Source organism: Nannospalax galili, unplaced genomic scaffold (genome assembly GCF_000622305.1).
Source record: "Nannospalax galili isolate Female #2095 unplaced genomic scaffold, S.galili_v1.0 scaffold690, whole genome shotgun sequence".
Lineage (NCBI taxonomy): Eukaryota > Metazoa > Chordata > Mammalia > Rodentia > Spalacidae > Nannospalax > Nannospalax galili.
This window is the reverse complement of record NW_008329288.1, coordinates 3,068,041-3,095,703: the sequence shown is the minus strand read 5'-3', so window position 1 is coordinate 3,095,703 and position 27,663 is coordinate 3,068,041. Positions and strand designations below refer to the sequence as shown.

The following is a 27,663-nucleotide window of genomic DNA, read 5'->3' as shown; positions in this document are numbered from 1 at the left end:
TATATATATACAGTAAATATTTATGGAGTGCACAAAGTAATAAGTATACAGCAATCTTATTGTATAAACAAAGTACTGAACATGTGTGGAAAAGTGATTCTCTTACTGTATTTGATTTTAGAGAACAAATGAGATGTGTTTAAATGTTAAGTAAGGGTTGGGGAGACAGTTTAGCAGGTGAAATTGCTTGCTGTCTAAGCCTGTTGAACCAAATTCTAATCTTAGAACCTGAGTAAAACACTGGATAGGTTAGCACACGTCTGTAATCCCAGAATTCCTGAAAGCGAGATGGGGCACAGAGACAGGAGAATCTGCTGGACGCCTGTGGGCCAGCTGGTCTGGAGTACTTGACAAAGCAGCAGAAACAGGGATCTTGCCTCTAAACAAGGTGGAAGGAGAGAACCAACTCATGAAAAGTTATCTTCTGATCCTGGCTTGCACGTTGCCTGCATTCACAGAAACACACTAAAGTTAAAAATTATAAATGTTAAATAACAATGCAATATAGTATATTCATTTTATTTATGTTCATATATATGTGTGTGTGTATATATATATATATGTTTTTTTAAATTTATTCACTGATTTATGCTTACCCTGCTTTCAGAAAGGACTTTAAGAGTCTGACTGCATATGATTAAGGGCTAAGAATATGATGTTAAATCAGAGAAGAAAGCTATGACTTTGGGTTGCTATGATCACAGGGATATTTAAAGGAATCTGGATAATCAAAGAAGAGATGATTCTTCCTGTTAAGGGGAATGAGGACAGTAGGAAGTAAGCAAGGGGTGTTTAGGACTCTGTGGGTGAATTAGATTGACTGGCCTGGAAGGTTTAGTAGAAGGATGGTGGCTCACAGGATTATAAAAATAACGGTAGTGGGGAACCATAGGAAATTTTGGAGATGGTATTGACTTTATTCATTGTTCAGTATTTATAGATAAGTTCCATGATCAAACTATTTTGACTAGATTAACTGCTTCAAAGTTTTAAAGGTTAGGGAGAGATTAGATTTAGGAGGACAAGTTAGAATATAATTAAAACAATTTAGGCATGAAGCATAACAAAATTTATTTAGTGATAGGGAATGGAGGAGGGGAAAGTCCTGAAAAGGAGTGTTTGAAATGGGAATCAATAATTAATAAGATTTGGTACAAAGTTCTTTAATTACTGAAGTCAACACATCTTTTTTAAAAAAGTTAACTCCATTCATTTACTTATTTATGTGTGTTTGTATGTAGGCATGTGTGTGGAGGTCAGAAGACAACTTAAGGCCCTGGGGTTTGAATTGAGGTCATCAGGTTTGATGGCAAATGTCTTTACCTGCTGAGCTATGTCACTGGCCCAATATCTCTTTTTAATTGCTAAGATTATAAAAAAAATTTTTTTTTTTCCTTTTTTTTGTCTTTTTTGAGACGGGGTCTCCCTGTAGCCTCAGCTGGTCTGGAACTCACTATGTAGACCAGGCTGGCCTCAAACTCACAGAGATCCACCCATCTCTGCCTCCCAAGTGCTGGGATTAAAGGCGTGCAGCATCACGCCCGGCCTAAAGTTTTTATTTCAGTAGTATCAAACTATACAAAATTTGATACCATAACACCGTTTCTTTTTCCTTATTTAAAACTGTTGAATTTTAAGTTCCCAAACATTTATTCAAAAATTTTAAAGTCTTAGAACATATATAAGCATGTCTCCTTTTCCTATTTTTTAAGTAATTCTAATCAGTTCCAACCATAGGGAGTTTGGTCAAGCATCTGATAGAACTGTTTATTACTTTAGCATATTTAATCGAGAATCTATCCTTATTAACAGACACAACACTGTCAACTTGGAGTAGTTGTAAATAGTTACTTCTAAGACTTAGTTACTCTAAGATCATATCTATTCTAAAGAAGAACCTCTATTTATTCTTCTCAAGATTTCAAGGGGCTATTAGGATTCCCAAAAATGTCATAACCACTTTAGAACTCCATTTCCGTATAGTAATTAAATTAGTATCAAAAGTCATTGCTTTCTTATTATCATATGTGGCTATTGCATTTTTCTCCCCTGGTTGCCTTTGCTGTGTAACAAATAGCCCCCAAACCTAGTGTCATTAAATAAGTCCTACTGTAAGTCAGGAGTTAGAGGGTAAATGGGGATGTCTATCTGCTTCAGTGTCTGGGGGCTCATCTGGAGGGCTTAAGTAGCTAGATATGGGATGGCTTGGCTGGGTTTAGGCTGTTCGATTCCCTGGTTCTTTTTTGAGTGGCATTTGATAGGCTGTAGTGTCCAGATGGCTTTCTTACATGTTTGGAACTTGGGCTAGGATGACTAGAATTGATGAGAGCTGGCTGGATGTCTTTTCCATGCTGTGTGGCCAGATTCTAACATGGGAGTCTCAGAGTAGTCAAAATTCTTGTGTGGCACTGGCTTTCCCTAGAGTGAGGTTCCAGAGCCCTATGTAGAAGTTACTTCATGATCTTGCTGGGGAAGTCATAGACCTCACCTTACATTTTATTCTGTTGTTTATACCGGGGAGAAGACATAATAGTATAAATACCAGAAGTTTTTTTTCTGTTTATTTGGGTTAAAAGAGAGTTAAAACACATTTCCTGCCCTTGGAATTCATAATCTAGTAGGAGGATTAATAAGTGCTGTATTTCATTAATGAAATGAAAAATGCTGTAGCATAAGAGGCTCAGAGGAAGCCATTGTTATGGGAGATGCTGGGATGTCAGGTAGACTTGAAGACCGAGCAGGCCTTTACTAAGTGAGTGAAAAGTAGGCTAGGTTTAAAAAGGAGGTCTCTTAAAGCAGCATTTGGGAGGCAGAGACAGGAGTGTCTTGAGTTTGAGGCCAGCTTGGGGCTACATAGTGATGCCCCCCCCACTTCGTCTTCTTGCCAAAATGAGGGGAACATAGTTCTAAGTATGAAGACATTATACAATGGGACACATCTGGTAAGTGGTGAGCAATATCTATGCTCTTTATTAATGCTAGAACTGGACAGTGGGTAACAGTAACAGGAGTAGGTCTAAATTGGTTCATTGGGAGGCAGAGGCAGGCTGATCTCTGAGTTCAAGGCCAAGGCCAGCCTGGTCTACATAGTGAGTTCCAGGTCAGCTGGGGCTATAGGGAAACCCTGTCTTTTAAAAAAAAAACAAAAGAATGAATACATCTTTAGTTTTGATTTAACAAAACATTAAGATTTTATTTGAATAGTCATGAATTTTTAGCTTATCGTTTATTTAGATCATTGGCTTTGAACTGTGATTTCCTTACTCTTCTAGAGACTTTGGATTATAGAACTGAATTTTTTTAAACAATTATATATTGATTTTTCTGTGTTTATAACATTCCTAGTGGCAAAATTGCTGACATTTATGTTTTTTTTGTTTTTGGAATTTATGTTTTTTTTTGTTTTTTTTTTTTTTTTGGTTTTTTTTTTTTTTTTTTTTTGGTCTTTTTGAGACAGGGTCTCCCTGTAGTCCCAGCTGTCCTGGAACTCATTATGTAGACCAGGCTGGTCTTGAACTCACAGAGATCCACCTGCCTCTGCCTGGGATTAAAGGTGTGGGCCTCTATGCAGCCTGACATTTACATCCATTTTCTATCTTGTGTCTTTAAAGGCTTCAGCATATATGATTGAAGAAGAACTAAAAGAGAAACAAAGAAGAAAACAAGAATCTTTGAAACATTTTCAGAGACAAGTCAAACACCGAGTAAATCAACAAGTTAAGCTGAGGAAAAAGCAACAGCTTCAGAGATCTTACAAAGCAGTAAGTTCACAAGGGAGGCAGAGTAAAGCCTGAATGGAAAACCTGTGCATTATGAGATAAGCTACTAGGCAGTAACAGAATCACTTTTCTTCTGTGATGTGTAAGATCCCATTTTGTAGTGAGCACAGTCAATTTTTATGTAGAAAAACTGTTTTTATTCATGTGTTGTTCTAACTCACTTTTCTTTCCTTTCACTAAAATTGAAAAGAATGTAAAGATTTTTGATTCAGACTTGAGTTTGAATTCTATTTTTGTTACCTACTTAGTGATGTGACCTTGGATTAATTACTTAGCTTTTCTGATTGTATAATAGTTTCCTTATCGCTAAAATAGGGATAATGCTAGGTGTGGTGCCTCATACCTTTAATCTCAGTATTTGTGTGATATTTTGAATTGAGAATCTGTGGTTTCTCATTGGCTGGGACTGAAGAATCAGCTGTGATTAAGAGACCAGGACCACTGAAGTGAAACTTTTGCTTTACTGGAGCAATTGATGCTGGTTAGCTGGGGTTGAAAGATCAGCTGTAGAGGCAAGTAGATCTCTCTGAGTTGGAGCCAGTCTAGTCTACATAGGGAATTCCAAGCTGGCTGGGCCTACAGGGACACCCTGTCACACACACACAAAAAGATCAGCTGTGAGTAAGAGACCATCATCATGAAGGTGAAATCTGCAAAGTATTTCCAGAGGGATTTGAGTCTGTTATGGTGGTAGGATAGGAGATGGCCTGATTAGAAAGAGGAGCAGTCACATCTTCAAGCAGGCACAGGAAGCAGGTTACCTGGGGGGATCTGGCAAGGCTGAAGAACTTTCAAAGCCCACCCTCATTGATGTGCATCCTCTGGCATAGCCACACCTCCTAAAGCTTCCCAAAACAGGACCACCAATTGGGGACAAAATATCCAAATACTTGGAGCCTATGGTGGACATTCTCATTCAAACTATCACATTCTACTCCCTGGCATCCATAGGCTCATAACTATATAAAATGCATTTAGTCTCCCTTTGAAAGTCCCCATAGTCTTTACCAATCTCAATACTATTCAGAAGTCCAGAGTTCAAAGTCTCTTCTGAGACTCAAGGCACCCTCTTAACTTTGTAAGCCCCCATAAAATCAAAAGACAGATTACATACTTCTAACATACAATGGAACTGAATACACTTCTCATTCCAAAAGGGAGGAATGGGGCCATACTGAGGAACTACTGGACCAAACCAAGACCAAAACCCAACAGGGCAAACACTAAATCTAGTAACTCCATGTCCGACTTCTGGCACTTTACTTCCAAAGGGCTTAAGATGGCTCAATGACTCTGGCTTTGTTGTGTGTAACATACATCTCTTTCTTGGGCTGATACCACTCCCTGTTTACAGCTCTCCTTGACAGATGTCTCATGGCTCTAGCATTTCCAACATCTTCTTGGGGTTTCTTTTCACTGCCAATGAGGATTCACCTTCACAGCTTTATGCAGTGACCTGTTAGGGCCTTCTTTATGCAGGGATATTCCTGCTGCATACTGCCTGGCCTTATGGGCTTGCTGAAACTGCAGAGGAGGAACCGATAACCTCTTCACTCATCTTTCGTAAGCCAGCACCACACGAGTGACACTGCCAAGTTCGGCTACAAGCCTGGGATGGACCCTGGCCTGCTTCATCCACATTTCCAGATTTTCCATACCTTGGTTTTCTAGGAGCAGAAAATTCCTCCCACATTTTTTTTCACATATTGGTGACTTAGCTGGGTGTGGTTGTGCCCTGAAGGTACTCTTTCCATTGTTTTAAGTGCAAAAGTAGGCTTCTCCTTACTCTCTCTTATCAAAGAGCTAAAGAGCTCTCCTTCAGCACTTGGTTCTAACATACATCTTCTAGTGCTTTTTAAAAATCCGAACTGTACATTTTGCATTTCTTTCTGCCCCACTTGGCTGTTTTTCATTATAGATCACTATAATAGTCACCCTTAATAACCATGCTTCCAATTCAACCTTAGACTGTCTTGAAATTTCCTTCTCCAAAGAAATTAGTCTGTTACTTTTCAACTTAGTCTAAAAGGCCAACTTTTAGACTGTAGGTAGACTTCAGCCAGACTCTGCCAAAATATCCCAGTTGCTGCTTAAGTCCTTATTTCCCTCTGGAGCTACATTGTTCTCAGCACTGCTTTCTTCCAGGTTCCTACTAGAATGGCCCATTAAGCTCTGCTTACAGCAGTCAACCAGTTTTCTAGCCCAAACTTCCAAAGCCTTCCCACATTCCTCTAAAAACCCACATAGTCATGCTCTTCACAGTCAATACTCCACTCCTGGTACCAACTTCTGTCTTAGTTACTTTCTATTGCTGTGATAAAAACACTGAACAAAACCAACTTGGTTAGGAAAGGGTTTATTTTATCTTTTATCTCTCAGGTCACAGTTTCACTGAAGGAAGGGCAGGAACTCAGGGCAGGAACATGGAGGCAGGAGCTGAAGCATAGACAGTGGGGATGCTACTTACTGGCTTGCTCCTCTGGCTGGTTCTCAACTTGCTTTCTTATACAACACAGGACCACTTGCCCAGGGGTGGCACTGTTACAGTGGACTGGGCCCTCCTACATCACTCAATGATCAAGAAAATGTCCCACAGACATGGCCACAGGCCAGTCCAATTGAGGCAGTTCCTCAGCTGAGGTCCCCTCTACCCAGGTGTGTCAAGTTGACAGCTAAAGCTATCCAGCACAACTTGGGAGACTGAGGCAGGAGGATTGCTTTGAGTTCTAGGTTAGCCTGGGCTACAGAATGAGACCCTGATTCAAAAACCAGTTGGGGACTGAGACATGGCTCTTTTAGAGGACCTGAGTTTGGTTCCCATCACCCATGTCACAACATCTCACAACTTTAAGTCTGGCTCCAGGGGATCCAATACCTCTGGCCTCCAAGAGTACCATCCCCCCCACCCACCACCACACAGATACACAATAAAAATAAATCTTTTTAAAAAACCCAATTTACTTGCACACACGCACACACACACGATATGCTTTATCTTACAGGAATGTCTAAGGATTAGGTGAAATAGTTTAAATTAATACATGATAGGTTCCTCATTAGTTACTTTGCCTCCTGTCTCCACCTCATGTTCCAGTTGAAAATATGGATGCTTAGAGGTGTTTGTACTAGAAGGGAATAGAGTCTCATTATCCCCTCTTTTTCCTTTGTGTAGGTGGAAAAAGAAGGCTCTATAGTCATGCAGTGTTCAGACTCAGCACAGTTAACTCCCAAAAGGACAAGTGTTTTTTCAAGCAATTTGAATGCTATTGGAAGTTCTAGGTTACCCCCTTCTCAGGTACTTGAGGATGCAGTAGAAGATGGAGAGAATCAGAATCAGTTATTCCAACAAGCCCAAGCTGTAAGTACAGATTCACTTTATTTTATGGCTGTGATTGTTCCTTTCAGTCTTTTAAAAATGTGTCATAGCTAGAATATAAATCGAGATTAAGAGTTATCATATTGAACTTTACCTTTTTTTTGGTCTTCTGTATGTATGTATGTATGTGATGTATACGTGTACATGTGTGCATGTGTGTATCTGTGGGTACATGTGCATGTGTGTACATGTGGTATCTCCCTTAGTTTCTTTCCATCTTATATATTGAGGCAGTATTTGTCATTGAACCCATTGCTCCATTCCCTCTCTCTGTTTCTGTTGGGTGGGATTATAGTTGAACCACCAGCCCACCTGGCTTTTTGTGTGTGGATCCAGACTCTGATCTTCACACTTGCACAGCAAGCTCTTTACCTGCTGAGTTACCTTCCCAGCCCTAGCTTTCCTTTTTAAAGTTTTTGTTTTTTGAGACAGGGTCTCCCTGTAGCCCACTTGACCTGGAACTTGCCATGTAGACCAGGCTGGCCTCTTTCTCACAGAGATCCACCTGAGTACTGGGATTAAAGGACCACCACCCCCAGCTCCAACTTCACTTTTTATTGCCACTTTTTTTTAGCCTTCATTAAAATGGGAACTAGTATCATAATGCTTATTTTCATTGTTTTAAAAATTGTATATTTATATATTGACTGGTGGATTGATTGATAATCTCTTGCTTTGTAGCCAGGCTGGCCCGAAACTCATAATCTTCTTGTTTCTACCTCCCAAGTGTTGGGATTTCATGCATGAGCCACCACACCTTGCCTTATTTATAAATACCTTTTTCTAATTCACATTTATTTGTTTTGGGTAAATGCTTTAAGGTTCTAAAAAAAGGTGCCAACATATTAGAATTCAAAATTTATTAGAAACAACCTTAGGTCAAAGAACATAGAATTTCCCAATTACGCTGAAATTATGTTTGTAAGTTGCTGTCTGTGACTCCATACCAAAATGATCCTTAACCTTGACGCAAAGCAGTTGAATACAGCTAAAGAGCATTTAATTGATTGTCATTTCCTTTTTCTCCTTTAATCAATCACAGTATATGTCTGTTAGTATATGTCAAGTAATACAGCAAATATTTAACATATCCAGAATATTTGGAAAACTTCAGTGTTTTTTTTCTTCTGTCTATAATATTTAAAAATTAACCACTGTGAGTAGCCTCATCCATGCCATCCAGTCAGTTCCTTTCGTGGTTACCTGAGCTTTTATTGATGTGTTTTTCAACTCTGCTTCAGTAATTGTTCTTCATTTTATTTGAAAACACATTCCTAGACAGAGTGAGCGGGAAAGAGAAAATATGATGGATTGCTTCCTGAGTATTAACTCTGTAGTTGCTCACACTTTAATTGGGCTGTAAGTATAAACAAAGTTTTGGAAGCACATGTTATCATGTTGGAATTTTGTTTTTAAATTTAATTTTCCCACTGGCATGGTAGCATGGTGGCATACACCTTTAATCCCCGGAGTCACAGGTGGATTTCTGTGAGTTCAAGGCCAGCCTGGTCTACATAGTGAGTTCCGGGCCAGCTGGAACTACAGGGAAGCCCTGTCTCAAAAAGACCAAAAAATTTTTTAAATTTTTCCTGAACTTTTTCCTGCTGTTGTTTGATTTGTAGTAATAATTTTTATAATTATTTTTGCTTCCTTTTTTAGATTATAAACAGGAACCTGACATGATGGTCCACACCTATAATCTCAGGAGTCAGAGCAGGAAAATACAAAGTTTAAGGCCATTCTGGACTACATAAAGAATCTCTTTACTAATAAAAGCAAAAAAAAGAAAACAAAAGATTTTGAAGAAATACTAAACCAGACACTGCATAAATTATAAGAGCTAGAAGAGTGAAAGGAAGTTCCAGGCTAGTCTTCATTTATCTTGTAATGAGGCTTTTGTCTGTATAAGACACAGACTCATACGTGGATTGCATGTATCAATCAGCTTTTAAGTGAGCATGTATTTGTTAAGCATTGTGAGAGGATCCTAATCATATATGAAATAAGACCCTGTATGAATTTTATATTTCCAGGCAGCTACACCCTAGCCTCTTATGCCCCAAGTCTACTAAGTAGTAAATAAAGATAGATTTGCTGGCCAGGCGTGGTGGCGCATGCCTTTATTCCCTGTACTTGGGAGGCAGAGTCAGGCAGATCTCTGTGAGTTCAAGGGCAGCCTGGTCTACATAGTGAGTTCCAGGACAGCTGGGGCTACAGGGAGACCCTGTCTCAAAAAGCACCCCCCCCAAAAAAAAAGATTTGCTGTATTTGAGCAAAAAAGTTGTGCCATGGGAATTCCAAAATTTCAAACTGCATGGAGATAGTAAGGAAAGAATTCATGCAAGAGATAGAATTGAACTGTTCATTTTGAATTGGTATGCTAAATTGAACTGATAATTCAAGAGACGTTTTGAGATAGGAAGGAACAGTGAAAAGTATAGAATCTGCAGTGAACTTGTTATATTTGGAAAAATTGATAGTTTATAAAGAAAAATATAACAGAAAAGTGAGGTTAGATAGGAAACCAGGATATAAAAAGTTATTAAAGTTTTGGGGCTGAAGCGATGGCATTTTGAAACCTCAAAGTTGGGTGCTTGGTAAGATTTTATCCAGGTACCACTAATATTTTGCACCTCACCCAATGTCTCAGAACACAGGAAACAGGTGTTTCGGGTTTTTTGTTTTGTTTTGTTTTAATGCACATGCAGGCACACAGGTTCTCTTCTACTTCGTGGCACCAAGACAGTCCCTGATTCTACTTACCCATCTATACCACCTAAACAAGTTATAACCCAGCGTGGTGGCTCATGCCTTTAGTCCTAGCACGCAGGAGGAAAAGGCAGGTGGATCTCTGTGAAGTCAAGGCCAGCCTAGTCTACATAGTGAGTTCTAACACAGCTGGGGCTAAAGGGAGACCCTGTCTCAAAAAGACAAAAAATTAATACTAATAAAAAAGTTATGTAACCTGTTCACAGTGAAGACTCACATGACTACACTCCATAACCCACAAAACAATTTTCTGTCATCTTAAAGAATAAGATTATCAGGCTGGAGAGATGGCTCAGTGGTTAAGAGCACTGGCAGTTCTTGCAGAGGACCTGGGTTCAATTCCCAGCCACCCACATGACAGCTAACAACTGTCTGTAACTCCAGTTCCAGGGGAATTGGATACCTTCTTCTGACCTCCACAGGTATTGCACAACACAGGTACACTCACATGTGCAGACAATACACTCAAGCACATAAACTAAAATAAAAAAAAAAAAAATTTAAAGTCTAAAAGTTTTTATATCTTTTCATTTTTTTCTTAAAAAAGGATCATTTACTAAAGAATGTTCAACGATTTGATTATTTTGGGCCTGCGAACTTTTGCCACAACCCTGTGACAGTAGATGCTTTTTTACTGTTTCTATTGCACCTTTCATCCACTAGATGTCATTATGAAACCATGAAATTGTTTAAGCATTAACTCCTTTATTCAGTACTGGTTGACTAAATGGTGAACACAATTTAGTTTGAATGTTAGTGAACTTTTCAGTTTGTTTTTCTTTTTTTTTTTAAGCTATAGAAAAATAGAATACTGGGGTTGGAGTTTTATGGTTCATCTTACATTGAAATATTTAAGGATGAAATGAGTTGACATCTGGAATATACTTTATAATAATGTAAGGGTCAGGTAGTATCTTAACTTTCCTGTTGCTATGATAAATACCCCAAAGCAACTTAGAGGAGAAAGGGTTTATTTTTTCCTACAGTTCCAGGGGGATGGAGTCCATGTCTCGGAAGATATGACAGCAGACAGGGAAGGCATGGTGGCAGGACTGGGAGGCTGCTGGTTACATTGCGTATGTATTCAGGAAGCAGAACATCAACAGGAAATGAGGCCAGGCTATAAAGCCTCAAGGCCCACCCCCAGTGATTCACTTCCTCCAGAGAGGCTCTGCCTCCTAAAGGTTCTCCAATTTTCCCAAACAGTACCACCATCTGGGGATCAAGCTTTCAAACTTGTCCTATGTGAGACATTTCACATTCAAACCACAACAGGTAGAGAGTTCTGGATAAAGTAAGCTTGCCCAGGAGTTAATGTTAAAGCTGGGTAATAAGTATTCTGTTTACTTCTGTATATGCTTGAATTTTAGTTTCCTTAATTATACCTTCCTTTAAAAAAAACAAACAAACAAACCACATACCTAATGCCTTGATGGATTTCTTTAAAATAGAATTTAGATTTTCAGTGTTCTTTTCAAATATGATCTCCCAAACTGAATATAATTATTGTGTGTGGCTGGGGGTGGGAGAGGATGGTGAGCTGGTTCAACTGGTAAAGGCAAATGCCACCAAGCCTGATGACTTGAGTTTAATTCTTGGGACCCAAATGGTAGAAGGAGAGAACCAATTCCCAAGTTGTCCTCTGTTTTTCATACTTGAACTGTGGCACATGTAAACACACACACATACACACACACACACACACACATAAGCACACACACATACACACGTGCACCAACTCTGGCACATATAAACACACACACATACACACACACACACACACACACACACACACACACACACACACACAAATGTAATAAAAATTTTAAAGTATGTTTGGCTAGCATCTCTCTTGCTCTGTATCCCTCCCCAACCCTTTATTTAATAATACTTAGTATTACCTCCTTGTTCAAAGGTCAAATAAAAGCAGGAACCTAAAGTAAGAAGCTAGAATTATAGAACTGGAAAAAGCTTCAAGTGGCCTCAGCCCGTTTTATTAGGACTGATATTTATCTTTAGGGATTTATTTTCTGTGGTGTCTCATGATTATTTCATTTAGGTTGCGTTTTGAAAACACCTTACCATATTTTTATCTTCATTATCTATTTATGTATAAACTATTCTGTTCACTACTATTTCCTACCAATAATGTACAAGAATTCCTCTTTCCTCAAATCCTCACCAGCATTCTGACTGGGGTGAGATGGAATCTCAAAGCAGTGTTAATATGTATTTCCCTCATGGTTAAGAATGATGAACATTTAAAAAAATATTTCTTGGACATTTTTACTCTTTTCTTTTGAGAACTGTCTACAATTCATTTGTCCATTTATTGATAGGTCTCCCTTTTTTAGTGTTTAAGCTTTGGAGTTCTCTATTTGTCCAAGGTTGAGGGGTTTTCTAAGATGTGGGTCTCTGAGTACTAAAATGGGGACATTTCCAAGCAAGCTGAAATAATTAATTGGACTGTCACTCTGTGTGTTTCTCTCTTAATTTCCCACTACTAATTGATATTCTTTTCACAGTCAGTATTCATGTCTGTGATGTTAGCATAATTGAGGCTCCTTTCACATCTTTACTTACTTTAAAACCTTTAAAGACTCAGGTCTTGGGGGCTGGAGAGATGGCTCAGCAGTTAAGAGTACTGGCTATTTTTGCAGAAGACCCGGATTCGAATCCCAGCACCCACGTGGCAGCTAACAGCCATTCATAACTCCAGTTCCAGGGAATCTGACACCCTCTTCTGGCCTCCACAGGTACACTAGCATACATTCAGACAATACACTCATACACATAAATAAAAATATTTAAAAAAAAATTTTAAGCCAGGTGTGGTGGCACATGCCTTTAATCCCAGCACTTGGGAGGCAGAGGCAAGCAGATCTCTGTGAGTTCAAGGCCAGCCTGGTCTACATAGTGAGTTCCAGGTTAGCTGGGGATACAGGGAGACCCTGTCTCAAAAAGACCAAAAAAAAATTTTTTTTAAAAAAAGACTTGGGTGTTATCCTTGGCTTTTCTTTAGGTATTTTCTAATTTGTTATCTCTGATAAAGAATCTTTATTGTCCTTGTTTGCGTTTTTTTGCATTAAGTTTAGATTATTGGTCATCCTTTAGCTAGATAGCAATGCTAATAAAAGAAAGCTAATGCAATTAATGTATTGCATTGAAGTTTATGACTATAATAAGGGACATATGTGAGTTCTTTAAAAATCTGTAGTATTTTGTGGTCACTGAAAAGTCTGACAGATTTAAAAACAGCATGATGGCTGGGTATAGTGACGCATACCTATAATTGCAGCATTTGGGAGGTAGAAGCAGGAGGATCAGGAATTCAAAGCCAGCCTTAGCTACATAGCAATAAAAATATTTTTAAATTTTATTTATTTTCTTGCTTGTGTGTGTGTATGTGTGTGTGCTTAAGTGTGGTGGTCAGATGACAACTTTTGTGTGTTAGTTCTTTTATTCCCTAATGTAGATCCCAGGGATTGAATTCAGGTCATCAGCCTTGGCAACAAGCATGCTACCCACTGACCTATCTTGAAGCTAGCCTAGAACAAATGAGACCCTGTCTCAAAGTCCCCCCTCTAATCAATATAATTAATGTAATTTGCAAAAAAAAAATTGCATTATACTTGAATAATTTAACTTTGGGTAGATATGGCATTGCATACACCTTAAATTAGCTTTAAGATCAATGGCAGTAAAGTAGGTAACATTCTGTCAATGTTAGCCCTTACCTACACTCTTTTCCCAGGATCTCCTGTTATCAGTTACTTTTCTATTGTGACTGTGATAAAACACCATAACCAAAAGTAACTTATGAAAGAGTTTATTTTGGCTTAAATTCCAGAGGTAGAGCCCCTTATGGTGGGTAGGTATGGCACCTGGAGCAAGAAGGTAAGAACTCAACCACAAACACAAAGCAAAGAGTGAGCTGGTAGTGAACAAGGCTCTGAACTCTCAAAGTCTGCTCTCAGTGAAGTGCTTCCTTCAGCAAGTCCACACCTAAAGGTTCTATGACCTCTTCCAAACAGTGCCACCAACTGGGATCAAGTGATCCAATACTTGAGCCATTGGGGACATTTCTCACTTGCTACCATATCTACCTAGTGTTATTAGTTGTTTCAACTTGGTTATGAATAAATTCTGCCTTTCTGATCCCTAATAGGCTAAATTACATGAAAAAAATTAAAAAGGGCTAAAGAAAATTTGTATAGTGAGCAGTATCGTAGATCTGTTTGTCAAATTTTGTTCTGTATGCTTGCTTGATGTTTCACATTTTGTTTTACCATAGAATAATATTTGCTTTAGATTTTGAAATTTAAATTTCAAAATTTGTTTATATACTATAATTTTTGTTTCATCAGGCAAAAATCTCTTTGCTAATGGTTAGGACTGTTCTCTGTGAAAGCAACCCTTTTGTTGGACTTTGTATCAAGACCTGTATTACTTGAAATGCAACTACACAGCCACTGTTCCAAAAGCTAAGACTCGGAAGGAGAGTGCCAAACTTAGTAGAGCTTGTGAGGTGGCTGTTTTCTTCTCTGGCCTCTAGGATTGGCTATTTGCCACATATGGGATACTGTCTCTAGGAGTCAGTATGAATCAACTTTTGTTGTTGTTGTTGTTTTTTTTTTTTTTTCTCTCTCTAATGAATGGAAGAAAATTAAGGCCTGTGTTCTCAGGCTATTCCTAAGGTCTGAAATGGTATATGCATATAATTTAAACAAGTAAAAGAGTAAGATACATCCTCATTTCTCCCTTTGTGAATGCAACTATTTGTTGGGTTTTTGTTGTTGTAGTTATAATTTCTCTTTTGGTAGTAACATTCCTATTTCTAAATAATAAACATATAGTACTCCATATATATATTATAGAGGGATCCTTATTGGTGTCCCACTAGAAAAGATGAGGATTTGGCTCTCTGTCCTTCTTACCATTACACACACATGTGCTATCCCATCCCTCACTCTCTCCTTATATTTGTAATTTTGCTCAGATTGGTATTCAACATTCACATTGTTATGACTATAAATATTAATTACAGCTGAGGCTGAGCCAGATGGTAAGTTATGATTACTTTTCCATCTGTATGTGATCTGATTTTTCTGGTTAAATTGATTGCTTTTTTTTTTAAATTTTAAGTTAAAGTTTTTTTTTTGTTTTTTTTTTTTTTTTCTTTTTTTTTGAGACAGGGTCTCCCTGTAGCCCCAGCTGGCCTGGAACTCACTATGTAGGCCAGGCTAGCCTCGAACTCACAGAGATCTAACTGCCTCTGCCTCCCAGGTGCTGGGATTAAAGGCATGCACCACCATGCCCGGCAATTGATTCCTTTTTATTTGTTAGGTTTTCTGTGCAGTTAAGAAATTTTCATCTCTATTAGAGAATTGTTTGCTTGTTTTGAGAAAGGGTCTTTCTTTGTAATCCAGGCTGTCCTGGAACTTACTATGTAGCTGAGGCTGGTCTTAAAATTGTAGCAATCCTTCTGCCTTAGCTCCCTGCCCCCCCCCCCCAAGTGCTGGGGTTCTAGACATGATCCACTACACCTAGCTCCATTAGAGAAGTTTAAGTCTTGATCAATGATTCAGTGCGAATCTTTGTTAATAACATTCAGTAGCCATAGGTGGGGTGTGGTGGTGACCACACCAAAAAAACTCCAACATTTAATAGGTATAAAAGAATGAATAGTGTGTCTAGTTGTGTATAGAAAATACATTATGAAATTTTGTATTTTGAATATTTATATACATAGATAGTATGCACATATACAAGTATACTTTTAAACATACACGTATAAGTACATATATTTTATTTTATTTTATTTTTTGGTCTTTTTGAAGCAGGGTCTCCCTGTAAGTCCCGGCTGTCCTGGAACTCACTGTGTAGACCAGGCTGGCCTTGAACTCACAGAGATCCGCCTGCCTCTGCCTCCCAAATGCTGGGACTACAGGCCTGTGCCACCATGCCTGGCTAGTACGTATATTTTATATATAATGATCACCATTATTGCCCAGTAGAAGTGTGCTTATTTATTGGTTCATTTTAGTTATCACTTAATTTTGTATAGTAATAACTATTTTCTATGTTTTTATTTAGTGCTTATGAATGTTAACTTTGGTCCTGTTACTAGTTATATTTTTGTGGCTGCTCTAACAAATTGCCTCAAACTTTTTTTGCTGTTTTGTTTTTGAGGCATTGTCTCACTAAGTAGCCTAGATCAGTTTTGGACTCACTGTATAACCCAGACTGACCCTGTACTTAATGCTCTTTCTGCCTCAGCATCCCATGTTGTAGGATTATAGTAGGTATGTCCCATTATGCCCAGTTTAAACCAACTTAAATGGCTTAGAGTGTCAGAAATATTTGCTCAGAGTTTTAGAGCCTAGAAATCTAAAATAGTTTCTTGGAACCCAAATCAAGATATCAGTAAGGTTATGCTCCCTTTCCAGGTTTTAGGAGAAAGCATGTCCCTGGACTTTGCCAGCTTTTGGCACACTGTCTCCTTTTCTCTGCTGAACCCCTCTGGATATGCCAATCTGGATAATCCAAGCTGTCTCCATATCTCAGTCTCCTTAATTATGTCTGCAATGGCTCTTTTGCCTTATAAAGTAACATAATTCCAGGGATTGTATATTTGGTTGGCCAGTATTCAGACTGCAGTAGATCTCTTAGCTTGTCATTGGAAAGGCTTTTTTTAGGGCTGAGGTCTGGTGAGGAGTTAGGATAGCAAAAGAGAAACAGAACAAACATAATGCTTATTCTGGTTGTTAGGCCACTTGAAATAACCTACTTAAGGGACTGTAATATATTAGACTGATAAAAGTTAGGATTTAATGGGGAGTGAAGATTCTGAAGCCCTGATACAAATCTGGGGCTTTTGAATCTTTGGTCACATAGGTGTGGGGCAGTGATACCTACCATACCTGACAGTGAATAAAAGCAACACATGGCTCTACATTGTTTTTGTAACTCCAACTGTACAATATATCTTTTTGCATTGTAAATAACTTTGCATCTGATCAAGTCTAGAAGTCTTTCTCTTGGTAGAACAGAGAGTTTCAAACTAAATGTGATTTAAAGGCAAGAAGTAAGCCGAGAAGACACACTGTGGGAAAAATAAAGGTGGTAGTGAGAGAATGCTGTTTTTAAAACCACTAGTTCATTTTTATATTGAAAATTACAAAGTATTTGTTACTTTTATCTATGTCATATTCATTAGTTTCCTTCAAGTAAGACTTGATACCATTAATATTTCAATGCATGAATATTCTGAGCCTTGCCATAATTTCTCTAAGTTGTGTGGAAATATACTTGTCCTCCACCTGACACAATGCTTATTCTAAAAGAAAAAAGATACTTAGTTCATTTCTTTTTCCCTAAATGGGCATTCTTTGCAGATTTGAGAAAGGTAAAACGGATTGTGTTCCTTGAAGAAAAGGAAGAGCTTTTATACTAAAATTACTAAAGGTAAAGAATGACTATAAAGCTACCATGTTGATAGTCACTTGTCAGTTGCTACTTAAAATAACTGAAACAAGGGCTGGAGAGATGGCTCAGCGGTTAAGAACGCTGTTCTTGCAGAAGACCTGGGTTTGAATCCCAGCATCCATATGGCAGCTAACAACTGTCTGTAACTCCAGTTCCAGGGATCCAGCCGCCTCTTCTGTCTTCCACCGGCATTGCACAACACAGGTGCACTTACATGCGGGCAATACACAAATACACATAAAATAAAAATAATAAAATATTTTTAAAAAAATAACTGAAACAAATTAGTTCTTTTAAAATATTTGTGTTCTAAGTTAACTTAGTGTGACCATTACCTTTAATTGTCAACTTGACACAACTTGACACACCTGGGAAGAAAATCTCAATGAGGGATTGTCTACGTTGGGTTGGCCTTGACATGCCTATGGGGGGATTGTCTTCATTGATGTGGGAAGACCCAGCCTGCTGTGGACATCACCATTCCCTAGACAAGAAGTCTTGAACTGCGAGAAGAGTGGAGATACCAAGCTGAACACCAGCAAGGAATCTAGTGAGAGTGGACACATTCATTTCTCTGTGCTCTTGACTGTGGGTGTGATATGACTAGCTGTTTGAAGTTCCTGCCTTGACTTCCCAAGAGTGATGGACTGTAACCTGAAATTGTATGCTGAAATAAAACCTTTTCTCCCCTAAATTGCTTTTTCAGGGTATTTTATCACAGCAACAGAAATGAAACTAGGACACTTAAGAAAGCTTCCTGGAGGAAAAGGAGATTTGAGAAAAGACTAATGTTTTCAAATAATGAGGGTAGAGAAAGGATTCATATAAATAAGAAAAAGATATTTTTAGGGGAACTAGTTATAGAGTCTACTAGCAAGGAGTAATGAAAGCCATTAGGCATGCAAGGACCAGTTAGAGAAACAACTCTTTCCTGACAAAAAAAAAGGTGAATAGTAGGTAAGGAATGGGCAGTAGTTCGGTAGTTTCCAAGTATGTTCTGTATATATAACATACATTATTTTGAAATATATTTGAGGGGCTGGAGAGATGGCTTAGCAGTTAAGAGCAGTGGCTGCTCTTGCAGAGGACCTGGGTTTGATTCCCAGCAGCCACATGGCAGCTAACAACTATTTGCAACCCCAGTTCCAGGGGATCCAACACCCTCTTCTGACCTCTGCTGGTATTACAGGACACAGATATATATGCAGGCAATACAGTTATACATATAAAATAAAAATAAATATTATAAAATATATATATTTGAGTAATAGCCCTTATCAAGTTATAAAGTTTTCAAGCTTTTTATCTTAGAATAATGACAATAGTAATGTAAAACACTATCAGCAGATTAACGTCTCCTTTGCAAGTAATCCTCTTGTCCTAAGTCTGGCATTTTTTAATAATAGGGACCTGTTTTCCTGTTGGAACACTTAGTGCATTTTGGTATTAAGACTTCAACCTTTTTTTGTTTTCTTTTCTCTATCTTTCCCTGGCAGCTTAGTCAAACTATGAAACAGGCACGTCACCAGCTGGCATCCTTTAAAACTGTGAGTGAAGAAAAGGCATCAGTGTTTCTAAATGGTAGAAGGAAAAGCTCTCCTACTCAAGAGGTAAATTAATTTCCAATATGCTGCTTTTAAAAATACAAGTAGAAAGTATAGATAGACATTTATTTGTGTATCAGCATACTTTAGAAATGCAGAATAGGGGCTGGAGAGATGGCTCAGCGCTTAAGAGCACTGGCTGCTCTTGCAGAGGACCCGGGTTTGAGTCCCAGCACCCACATGGTAGCCTAACAATCATCTGTAACTCCTGTTCCAGGAGAATGCATTGCCCCCTTCTCATCTCTGTGGACTTTGCACAACACAAATGCACTTATGTACATGCAGGCAGTATACTCATACACATAAAAAAATAATAAATATTAAAAAATTAAATGCAAAATAATTGGAAATAACTTTAAGTATCCCTAAGTAGGGAGTGTTTGAGTAAATGAAGATGTATCCATATACAGCCAGTCTAAAAAAAAAAATCATGTTTTCAAGTAAAAGCTGAAGACAAAGGAAAGTAGGATATAAATTTAAGTGAAAAAGTGATATACAAAATTACATATTCTGTAATCTCAATTTCAAATATATATTATTTGGGGCTGGAAAGATGGCTCAGTGGTTAAGAATACTGGTTGTTCTTGTAGAAGACCCAGGTTCAAATCCTAGCACCCACATGACAGCTAACAACTGTAACTCCAGTCCCAGGGGATCCAACAGCCTCTTCTGACCTCTGTGGGCATTGCATGACATGGGTGCACTTACGTACATGCAGGCAATACATGCATACATATAAAATAAAAATAAATAATTTTAAAATATATATATTATTTAACAAATATTAATATTATGTTGTGAAAATAAAGACAGATTCCTTAAGGACTCTTTACTAGCAGCAAAGTATATAATAAATAAGCAAATAAATAATGTACAATTTCAAGTGAGAAGTGAAATACAGAAAAAGATGGGGAGGTAATGCTCTGTGCATAGACAAAAGTTTGGACAGAAATGTCACAAGAAGTTAATACTGGTCCTTTCTCCTTTTCCCCCTTTCTCTCTCCCTCCCTCTCTTTTTCTTTCTCCTCCTCCCTCCCTCTCATTTGCTGAGAATCAATTCCAGGGCATCACACATTTTTGCGTAGTTTTAATTTTCTTCTGTCTTTATTTGTTTAAATTTGCATAATGTATATATTTCACTTTCTAGTAAATAATACTATATTTAATAAAAGAATTTAAAATTCTTTTAATTCTGAGCATAAATTTGGAGTGAATAATTAGAATCTAAATGTGGAAAGGTATATTTAAAACAGCTGGGCATGGTGGTGTACACCTTTAGTCCCAGCATTTGAGAGGCAGAGGCAGGCAGGTCTCTGTGAGATCCAGGCCAGCCTGGTCTACATGACAAGTGCGAGGCCATCTGGGACTACAAGGAGACCCTGTCTCACAAAGACCAGAAAAAAAGAAAGAAAAAGAAAAAAAATACATTTAACCATACTTACAAATGTTTTAGTGCCTTGCTTATATCAGAGTTTTTAACTACTGATGTTCAATTCTTGTGTTTTCATGTGCCTACTCAATTTCAACATTACTTTCAAGTTTTAATAGGCATCATTGGTAAAATAGACAATTGGGCTTTTTTAGTATGTTTTTGCCATCATTTGTCTCCTATTTTCCCAGTTTCTGTTCCTACTTGGCATATTCTTTTACATTCTTATGAATCATGCACTTGGGTGTTTCTTAACTATAGGAATACATTCAGGGAAATGTCTTGCTAGTTGATTTCCTCATTGCATAATGTCACAGTGAACATACACAAACTAAGGGCTACACTATCATTAGATGGCAGTCTTACAGGACTACCGACACGTGTTTTTTTTTTCTTTCTTTTTTTTTTCAGCTTCTCTACTCTGCCATCAAAGCCGTCTGTCTCTGTATGTTTGTAGTTGGTTGGATTCTAAACTATGAATGTTTCCTTCATTAATCATTTAAAAATTTCTGAATGAAATCTAAAAAACAAATAGATGCAATCCTATGGTTCCCTTTTTGTAGCATCCTGTTGGGACTCTTGAAGTAGTTTTTTCTTTTAGTATCCTGATTTGGGCAATTAGAGTTACTCTCAGGTACTACTAGAAAGGTGATTGGACACTTTCTAATAAACCAGGACAAAAGTGTTGTTAGTTTCTAGAGACTGATATTTTACATTGTTTGGGATATGCTCAGACCTTCAATTGGTATTTTTCCACAAAGAGTACTGTGTTCTGACCTAACTAAAATAATTAATCCAGTAGAAGAGAGGATTAATTCTATGATAACATCCTTGTAGAAACCAGTTTCATACGTCAGAGGTGCCACGTGAGTCTAATTTATTCTTGTTATGATGATAATAGTGTATTCTATCCTGCCACTTGTTTCCAGAAAACACAATGTGGTTTTTTTTTCAAATAAAATAATAGAAACAGATCTATTCCATGTAATTGGGAATGATCTAAGAAATTAGTGACATTTTTCTTGCACTTAATGCTTTTAATATCCGAAAAGTGCTTTTTCTTCTTCATTGTATGAGGTAGAAATCAATCAGAAAGAACAACATTGGAATCCAGCTGAGCCCTGCTTTCATTTTCTTGTTTGACTTTAGTAACATTGCATTCCACCTCGATGTTACTGACATTTCAAATTTGGAGACAGAAGTAGAATAGGTAGTTGCTTGGCTCTTGTCAGGTTGTCAAGACTCAAGTGAATAGTTTTCTGAAATTGTTAGTGACTGGAATGATGGCAGATTGTCATTTCTAAGGTTTATATAGTCTCCCACTGTATTTTATTCCATATGTTGACATGTGATTTGTTTGTCTGTTTGAAGTAAAAAATACTAATTTCTTTATACTAATTTCTTTATATAGTAGTCTATATAAGACTACTGTAGCTATTAAAATTATTCCAGATCTTTCACAGATTCAGTGAGTATCATGAAGATACTTGCTTTCTCTAGACTGTTTGTTTTTCCTTCTCAGAAAGCACCTCCAAGGAAACCAACATGTGTCAACATAAATAAAGAAACAAGAGAAGAATCCCCCCTAAAGATCCAGGAAGACCCTTTAAATACTGTGCATTACCGGAACTTTATGGAAAATCAAGTAAGGAACTATAGGTATACATGCTTATTACCCATTTGTACCTCTCGTGAAGGAAACATTTATTCATATTTTTAAGTTTAGTCATCTTTTATTGTTAAATTTTATTTATTTTACGTGCATGTGTGTATTGCCTGCATGTAGGTAAGTACACCTGTGTTGTGCAATGCCTGCAGAGGTCAGAAGAGGCTGTCGGATCCCCTGGGATTGGAGTTACGGACAGTTGTTAGCTGCCATGTGGGTGCTGGGATTTGAACCTGGGTCTTCTGCAAAAACAACCAGTGTTAACTGCTGAGCCATCTCTCCAGCCCCAAGTTAAATCATCTTTTTGTCTTAAAGGTTTAAGTGTTCCTTATATGGGTACTGTAGAGACAGCTCAGCAGTTAAGAGCATGTACTGTTCTTCCAAAGGACATGAGTTTGGTTCCCAGCACCGATGTTGGGCAACTCGCAACTGCCTGTAATTCCGCCTCCAGGGAATCTGATACCCTCTTCTGTCCTTTGCAGGTGCCTACACTGACATGCACATTCCCACACATGGACATACATACACATAATTTTAAAAAATGGTCCTTATGTGTGTTTCTCTCATTTTGTGGATTTTTCATTTCATGTTATTAGGGCATCATTTACAGCTTACAAATTTTAATTTTAGTATACTCTTATTTTTTTCTTTCTTGCTTATACTTTAGTGTTGTATCTACTAACCACTGATTTAACCTATATTTACTCCTACGTGCTCTAAGAATATTATAATTTTAGCTCTTACTTTGAGGACTATCCATTTTGAGTTCATTTTTATGTATGATGTGAAGAAGTGGTCCTGCTTCATTCTTTCCCAGTTGATACCCCGTTGTCTCAACAACCATTTGTTGAGATTATTCCTTTCTCATTGCCTGTCTTGGCATTCTTGTCAGAAGTCAGTTCACTATAATGTGAAGGTTTGTTTATGACCCCTTCATTCTGTTCTATTCTCTATGTCTGTATGCCAGTATCGTAGTGTCCTGATCACTATATCTTTGTGGTAAGTTTTGAAATTGCGGGAAGAATGAAGACTCCAAATTTGTTCCTTTCCAAGAATGTTTTACTATGATGGGTCTTTTGCCTTTTTATGTATATTTTATGATGTTGCTTGTTGTTTTTTTTTTTAATATTTATTATTTTTATGTGCATGCGTGTATTGCCTGCATGTAGGTAAGTGCACCCGTGTGTTCAGTGCCTGCCGAGGACAGAAGAGGCTGTTGAATACCCCGGAACTGGAGTTAAGGACAGTTGTTAACTGCCATGTGGGTGGTGGGATTCGAACCCAGGTCTTCTGCGAGAACGGCCAGTGTTCTTAACCGCTGAGCCATCTCTCCAGCCCATTTTCTTTTTTTTGTAAGCCAACTGGCATTTTGATTTCTGAATCTTTAGATCAATTTGGAAAATACAGCCAACTCTGTGTGTGTGTGGGTGGGGGGGGGTTAATATGATGTGACTGTATTGCCCAAACTAGTCTCAAAGTCCTGGGCTCATGCTTCTACCTCCCAAGTGCTGGGACCACAGGTTATCCACAACATCCAGCAGTATTGCCAAAGAACAATACTGTCTCCCAATCCATGAGCATGGCATATCTTTTCATGTATTTAGATCTTTAATTTCTTTTAATAATATATTTTTCAGTGCATAGTCTTTACTGTAAACAGTTAATGCTGTTTGAATATATTGTTCTGCTGGAATTATATCAGCAGTATCCTGAAGTGTAGGGTTTTATTGCAAACACATTGTTTCTACTTGTAACAGTGGCATTTAGTGGTTTTTTTTGTTTGTTTTTTTAATTGTTTGTTTTTTCCTTAGAACCTTGGCTATGAGAAAATTTCATCTGTTATGACAGATGATAAGAGAAGAGAAGATTTGTTTGTACAGTACCAGCAGGATCTCCTTTCTGAAGACAAAGATAAGCCTTTCAGTAAAATTCAGGTAAAGCAATGAAAGTAAACTAATAGCTTGATGGTACAGATCTAATCTTAGCTACTTGGGAGACTGAGAGGAGGATCACAAGTTCAAGGCCTGTGTTGGCTACAGAGTGAGTTCAAGGCAGTCTGGGCAATTTTGTGAGAACTTTTCTAAAAGAAGAAGAGGATTGGGGGATTGTAGCACAGTGGTAGAGTATTTGACTAGCATGCATGAAGGCTTTGGTTCAATCACTAGTGATGCAAAAAAGTGAAAAAAAAATATTTGGATTAGGGATTTATGGTGTTGTACTGTGTTAATACTGGTGTAGGATTGTAAATTAAGGTTTTTTTTGTTTTTTTTTTTAAGTTGAGCAAAGATGGGGCTAGAAAGATGGCTCAGCAGTTGAGAGTGCTGACTGCTTCTGCAGAGGACCCAGATTTGATTTCCAGCACCCACATGGCAGCTAACAACCATCTATAACTTCAGTTCTAAGTGATCCGACTTCCTCCACAGGCATTGCACAACATGAGTGCACTTACCTACATGCAGGCAATACACTCATACACATAAAATAAAAGTAATAAAATAGGGGCTGGTTAGAACACTGGTTGTTCCTTGCAGAAGACCTGGGTTTGAATCCCAGCTCCCACATGGCAGCTAACAACTGTCTGTAACTCCAGGCCCAGGGGATCTGACAGCCTCTTCTGACCTCCATGGGCATTACACAATATGGGTGCACTTACCTACATGCAGGCAATACATGTACACATTAAAAAAAATGTTTTATATGAAGGACACAGAAATTCAATTAAAAATATACATTTGGTCTTTTTGAGACAGGGTCTCCCTGTAGCCCCAGCTGTCCTGGAACTCACTATGTAGACCAGGCTGGCCTTGAACTCACAGAGATCCCCGTCTCTGCCTCCCAAGTGCTGGGATTAAAGGCGTGCGCCACCATGCCCAGCCAATTTTAAGACTATTCTATGAGTCTTGTGGAAAATCTAGATTTTTGCCTACTACGTAATAGTCTATATTTGTTATTTATATTCCCTTTTAGAAAGTCAAATTCAAAAATCCATTATTTGTTGTGATAAAAGAAGAGGAACAAAAGCAATTAAATCTTCAGCGCATTCAGGCTATTTTGCCAGGTGCTGAGGATTATCTTCTAGAAGTTCAAGGTGATCTGCCAGGACCCCAGAGTGATGTGATAGATGTCCAGAATGTGGAATTCAAAGCCTCTATTGAACCTAAATCTCCAGGTGTTGAGCCAGACTCTCAGGTTCTAGAGGTTCAGACTGTTGAGCCTGAAGGCCTGGCTAGTAAGACTCAGGACATTTCATTAAGAACCCAGGCTAGTGAACTAGATGGACATATTCAGTTGGAAGCCCAGGATTTGCTACCCTCAAACCATTTTCTGTCCAGAGACCAGGATTTTCTAGCCAAATGTCAGGACCAGGACTCTTTACCCAAAGACCATTGTATTCTCCGTACATACTGGACTAGTCTACCTAAATATCAGGAACTGACTTTTGTACCTGTAGACCAGGAATTTCCACCTAGAAACCAACCTGTCTTTCCCAGGGAACAGAGTAATCTACTCAAATGTCAGAACCAGGATTTCCTACCTAAAGATCAGAATCTTCTACTGAAAGACTATTGTGCCTTTCCACAAAACCAGATTATTTTATTCAAATACCAAGACCAAGATTTTCTACCTAAAGACCAGAATTTTCTGCCTAAACACCAGTGTATTCTACCTATATATGAGGACCAGGATTTTCTACTTGAAGAAGAGGATTTTCTAACAGGAGATCAGCATCTTCTTTCCAAAGACCAGACTGTTTTCCCTAAATGTCAACATCAGTATATTCTTTCCAAAGACCAGAATAATTTATTCAAATGTAAGGAGCACTATCTCCCACCTCAAAATCAGGTAAAATAGAGTGAGCAGGGGATATAATGACAAGAAATAAGCTACTTTGGGCCTGGAGTAGGACTTGCAAGGATTCTGCTGCAGCTGATTTAGAGCTCCATAGTTGGAAACTGCAGTTTCCTGATTGATTTCTCAAAATTCCAAGGTTCCCAAGAAATGTTAAAGTGATGTCATCAGTATATTTGCCCTATCTGAGAGATTTGCATTTTTAAAACATCTTCTTTAGGATACATATTTTGGCAGTTACCTACTTTGACAGCTGAAAGTTGGGGAGAGGTGTGGCCCACAAGCACTCAGCAGTGTCTTTCAGCACGAGTTCCAAGCCAGCTGTTTGACAGAGAACACCTAGAGCAAAAAGAAGGGGATCCACAGAGATTACTTAGGGTTGTTGTTGGGATTTTGTGGAATGGAATAGTTTTTTATTTTATTCTGTAATATGTCCAGTTATACTCTGACCTTAGTTTAATTCCTAAAATTCTTACCAAAACCTGTAGTCTAAGCTAATCTGTTATTCTTAACTAAGAAATTGATACTTTGTGTTTGATCTTTTTAAGAACACAAGTATGAAGCAGCCAGCATCAATTTTGAGATGTGAACAAGGGAGAAAGGACCTGCCTCTGGATGCTCATCAGGATTTTCTGTGCTGTCACCATCATCAGGTTCTTATCAGGAGTAAGGCAGAGCAGAGAAAGGAAAGATCAGCAGAAACTGAAGGACTTCAGGTTTAGTTTGGAACTTACAAAGATTCTTAGCTACACTTCAGAACTGACAGAGAGCATGCTTTTCTGTTTTATTCCTTAATATTTCATATTATTCTGCATTTTAAAAATTACTCTTCTTTTTACCAAAGTTTAGAATATTATTGCTATCATATTCCTGGACAGTTTGTGTTTTTCTTTCTTAGGAAATAAACTTTAAGGAGCCATTCTCTGATTGACAGATGGGAAAGGGAGAGAAATCTTTTGTCTGGCGGGTAGTCAGTATCTGCCTCCCAAACCACAAGTCCAAGCCTTTCATCAGAGGCCAGTTAGGACAGAGTAGCATTAGTTAGTGGAATAGTAGTTCAGAGTCTTATTAGACAGTGCTCTGCTTTAAGGAGGATGAGTATAGAGTGTAAATCCTTCACAGTTCAGTTCTTGCTGGTCTCCTTTTTCCTGTTTTCTTTGTATCTATCTACTGGTTCAAAAGATCCTATATTAGTGAATTGTATAAGTCAAATCTGTTCTCCCATTCAAAGGACAGTTGGGCCATTTTAGTTTGACAGCATTATACTCCAACTATTGCCATAGTATTATTAAAGACATACTGCCCTACATTAGCAAGTAGAAGTAGCAGATCTTAAGGTACTTTAAGATTTAGTGAGTTCATTAAAGTTCTATCTATTGTTTAAGATTAAGAATAGATAAAAAATTAAAATCTGTGGTGGCTGGAGAGATAGCTCAGTGGTTAAGAGCACTGGCTGCTCTTACAGAGGACCTAGGTTTGGTTCCCAGTACCCACATGGTGGCTAACAACCCTTTGTAACTCCAGTTCTAGAGGATCTGATGCCTTCTTACCTCCACTGGCATTTCATGACAGGGTGGACTTATATAATGCAGGCAAAACACTCATGCACATTAAATAAAAATAAATAAACTGAGCCAGGCATGGTGGCACACATCTTTAATCTTAGCACTTGGGAGGCAGAGGCAAGCATATCTGTGAGATTG

At 38.1% G+C, this 27,663-nt stretch overlaps 1 protein-coding gene across 6 annotated transcripts in view; it reads left to right on the top strand.

Moving 5' to 3' along the window:
• Ccdc15 (coiled-coil domain containing 15) overlaps positions 1 to 27,663 on the top strand; it is an 84,956-nt gene that overhangs the window by 1,524 nt on the left and 55,769 nt on the right. For 2 of the 6 annotated variants that reach the window (XM_029564500.1, XM_029564494.1), the window contains exons 2-6: positions 3,612 to 3,761; positions 6,952 to 7,137; positions 18,909 to 19,022; positions 21,968 to 22,090; positions 23,923 to 24,045. In XM_029564500.1, the coding sequence (XP_029420360.1) occupies positions 3,612 to 3,761; positions 6,952 to 7,137; positions 18,909 to 19,022; positions 21,968 to 22,090; positions 23,923 to 24,045 (696 nt within the window). Of the gene's footprint in view, positions 1 to 3,611; positions 3,762 to 6,951; positions 7,138 to 18,908; positions 19,023 to 21,967; positions 22,091 to 23,922; positions 24,046 to 25,078; positions 25,955 to 26,508; positions 26,677 to 27,663 lie in introns of all 6 variants that reach the window. The other 4 variants (XM_029564483.1, XM_017798634.2, XM_029564492.1 and 1 more) reach the window with 4 other exon arrangements.